The sequence below is a fragment of the Corapipo altera genome, unplaced genomic scaffold, assembly GCF_003945725.1.
Source record: "Corapipo altera isolate COAL_440 unplaced genomic scaffold, ASM394572v1 130008, whole genome shotgun sequence".
NCBI classification, from domain to species: Eukaryota; Metazoa; Chordata; class Aves; order Passeriformes; family Pipridae; genus Corapipo; species Corapipo altera.
Window position 1 is genome coordinate 1 of NW_020886158.1, and position 3,251 is coordinate 3,251.

A 3,251-nucleotide genomic window follows, 5' to 3' on the forward strand; every position below is an offset into this window, starting at 1 on the left:
CACTGGTGGGACCATGGTGGCTTCAACCCCTGGTGGGACTGTGGTGGTCTCAACCCCAAGGGCTGTCACCCAATGCTGGTTGGGCCACGGTGGCTTCAACCCCAAGGGTTGGTTGTCACTCACCCCAAGGGTTCATCATCACCCAACACTGGTGGGACAATGGAGGCTTCAACCCCTGGTAGGACCGTGGTGGCCTCAACCCCAAGTGGTGTCACCCAATGGTGCTTGGACCACGGTGGCTTTAACTCCAAGGGTTGGTCATCATCCAATGATGGTGGGACTGTGGTGACTTCAACCCCAAGGGGTGTCACCCAATGCTGGTGGGTCTGTGGTGGCCTCAACCCCAAGGGTTTGTCATCTAACAGTGGTGGGACTGTGGTGACTTCAACCCCAAGGGTTGGTCATCACCCAATGATGGTGGGACTGTGGTGACTTCAACCCCAAGGGTTGGTCATCACACAATGATGGTGGGACCGTGGTGGCTTCAACCCCAAGTGGTGTCACCCAATGCTGGTTGGACCACGGTGGCTTCAACCCCAAGGGTTGGTTGTCACCCAATGCTCATGGGACCTGTGGGGGCTTCAACCCCAAGGGTTGGTTGTCACCCGCCCCAAGGGCTCATCATCACCCAACACTGGTGGGACAATGGTGGCTTCAACCCCTGGTAGGACAGTGGTGGCCTCAACCCCAAGCTGTGTCACCCAATGGTGGTTGGACCACGGTGGCTTTAACTCCAAGGGTTGGTCATCATCCAGTGATGGTGGGACTGTGGTGGCTTCAACCCCAAGGGGTGTCACCCAATGCTGGTGGGTCTGTGGTGGCCTCAACCCCAAGGGGTTTCATCTAACAGTGGTGGGGCTGTGGTGGCTTCAACCCCAAGGGTTGGTCATCACCCAATGGTGGTGGGACTGTGGTGGCTTCAACCCCAAGGGGTGTCACCCAATTCTGGTGTGACTGTGGTGGCTTCAACCCCAAGAGATGTCACCCAACACTGGTGGGACCACGGTGGCTTCAATCCCAAGGGGTGTCACCCAACGCTTGTGGGACCTGTGGTGGCTTCAACCCCAAGGGTTGGCTGTCACCCACTCCAAGGGTTCATCATCACCCAACACTGGTGGGACCGTGGTGGCTTCAAGCCCTGGTGGGTCTGTGGTGGCCTCAACCCCAAGTGGTGTCACCCAATGCTGGTGGGACTGGTTTTGAGAATCTCCACCATCCTGGGGGCCCTCCAGCCTTTTTTGGGAATTTCCACCATCCTGTGGCCCTCCAGCCTTTTTTTGGGGAATCTCCACCATCCTGGGGGCCCTCCAGCCATTTTTTTGGGAATCTCCACCATCCTGGGAACCCTCCAGCCATTTTTTTTTGGAATCTCCACCATCTCCAGGCATTTTTTTTTGGAATCTCCACCATCCTTTTGGAATCTCCACCATCCTTTTGGAATCTCCACCATCCTGGGAGCCCTCCAGCCATTTTTCTGGGAATCTCCACCATCTCCAGCCATTTTTTTTGGGAATCTCCACCATTATTTTGGGAATCATTACTGACCTGGGCCCCGTCTGCCTCTGCCTTGAGCAGCTCGCTGGAGTTGAGCTGGTTGCAGTAGAGCCCTGCTGGTCTCAGCGCCGGATCCGGGACCTGCCAACGGGAATTCCGGGATCAGTCAGAGCTTGGGAATGCTGGAGGGGGCGCTGGCCACCCTCTGGAGCTGGGTTTGGGGGGGAGTATGGGGAGGGAATGGCCGGGGGATCACTGGATGGTCCTGGTGCTTCCCCCTTTGGACACGGATCACATTCCCAGATTAGGGAACACAGACCCCTGGGATCTGCTCCCATTCCCAGATTAGGGATTACAGACCTCTGGGATCTGTTCCCATTCCCAAATTAGGGATTACAGACCCCTGGGATCTTCTCCCATTCCCATATTAGGGATTACAGCCCCCTGGGATCTGCTCCCATTCCCAGATAGGGAACACAGACCTCTGGGATCTCCCAATCCCAGATCAGGGATTGCCCCGTTGGACACGGATCCCTTTGGACATGGACCCCATTCCCAGATTAGGGATTACAGCCCCCTGGGATCTGCTGCCATCCCAGATCCAACCCTTCCTGCTCCCCATCCCTGAATTCCCGGCTCCCTATGGATCCATGGATACAAACTGACCCATCCCAAACCCCATCCCAAGGGCTGGGATAAGGGACAAGGACATCCTGGGACACCCGGAGCAGCCAGACCTTGGTGCTTTCCCCCTTTGGACCCTGCTCCCATTCCCAAATTCGGGATCGCAGCCCCCGGGCCGTGCTGGCACTGACCTGCTCCGAGCACATGGAATTCATCCCGGGCATCTGCAGGGGGTTCATCCCGGGCACCTGCCCTCCCATGGGATTGATGGTGGGGACGCCGGAGCCGCCGCCGGCCATGGACACGGTGATGCTCATGTTGTTGTACATTCCCGGCTGTGCCGGCGCCGCCGGAGCCGCTCCCGCCGGGCTGAACACGCTGGGAGGGAGGCAGGGAAAAGCGTCAGCCGGGAGGGATTCGGGATGAGCCGATGGTTGGTTGGGTCGGAAAAGTCGTGGAAGGGGTTGGGAGGGAAGGGATCTTAAATCCCATCCCATTCCAACCCCGACACCTCCCAGTGTCCCAGGGGGTTCCAGCCCGGCCTTGGACACTCCCAGGGATCCAGGGGCAGCCACAGCTTCTCTGGGAATTCCAGCCCAGCCCCTCCCCACCCTCCCAGCCAGGAATCCCTTCCCAATCTCCCACCCAAATCTCCCCTTTCCCACTGGGATCCATTCCCTGGGTCCTGTCATTCCAGGCCCTGATCCCAAATCCCTCTCCTGCTCTCCTGGAGCCCCTTCAGGCTCTGGAATGTTCTCCAAGCTCTCCCAGGATCCTTCCCTTCTCCAGCCTGGCCATTCCCAGCTCTCCCAGCCTGGATCCATCCCCTGCCATTGGATCCATCCCCAGCCCAACTCCTCCCTGGGAAGGAGTTCAGGGAACAAGGGGGTTCCCTGGGAATCTCGGGGCTCAGGGCAGGGTCTCCCTTCCCCTTTCCTGCCTTTTCCATCCTCAGATTCCATAAAAACCCCTCTGAATGGATCCTTTATCGTGGAATGATATGGATGGGAAGGGATTTTAAAGATCATCCCATTCCATGTTCTGGGTCACCTTCCACTATCCCAGGCTGCTCCAGCCTGGCCTTGAACACTCCCAGGGATCCAGGGGCAGCCACAGCTTCTCTGGGAATTCCA

At 58.0% G+C, this 3,251-nt stretch overlaps 1 protein-coding gene across 3 annotated transcripts in view; it reads right to left on the reverse strand.

Moving 5' to 3' along the window:
• Window positions 1-706: 706 nt before the first annotated feature.
• LOC113941045 (nuclear receptor coactivator 1-like) overlaps window positions 707-3,251 on the reverse strand; it is a 6,653-nt gene continuing 4,108 nt past the window's right edge. The window contains exons 4-6 of one of the 3 annotated variants that reach the window (XM_027632211.1): window positions 2,310-2,496; window positions 1,462-1,635; window positions 707-1,411 (exon numbers count right to left, since the gene is read on the reverse strand). In XM_027632211.1, the coding sequence (XP_027488012.1) occupies window positions 1,175-1,411; window positions 1,462-1,635; window positions 2,310-2,496 (598 nt within the window). In that variant the 3' untranslated portion in view covers window positions 707-1,174. Of the gene's footprint in view, window positions 1,636-2,309; window positions 2,497-3,251 lie in introns of all 3 variants that reach the window. The other 2 variants (XM_027632210.1, XM_027632209.1) reach the window with 2 other exon arrangements.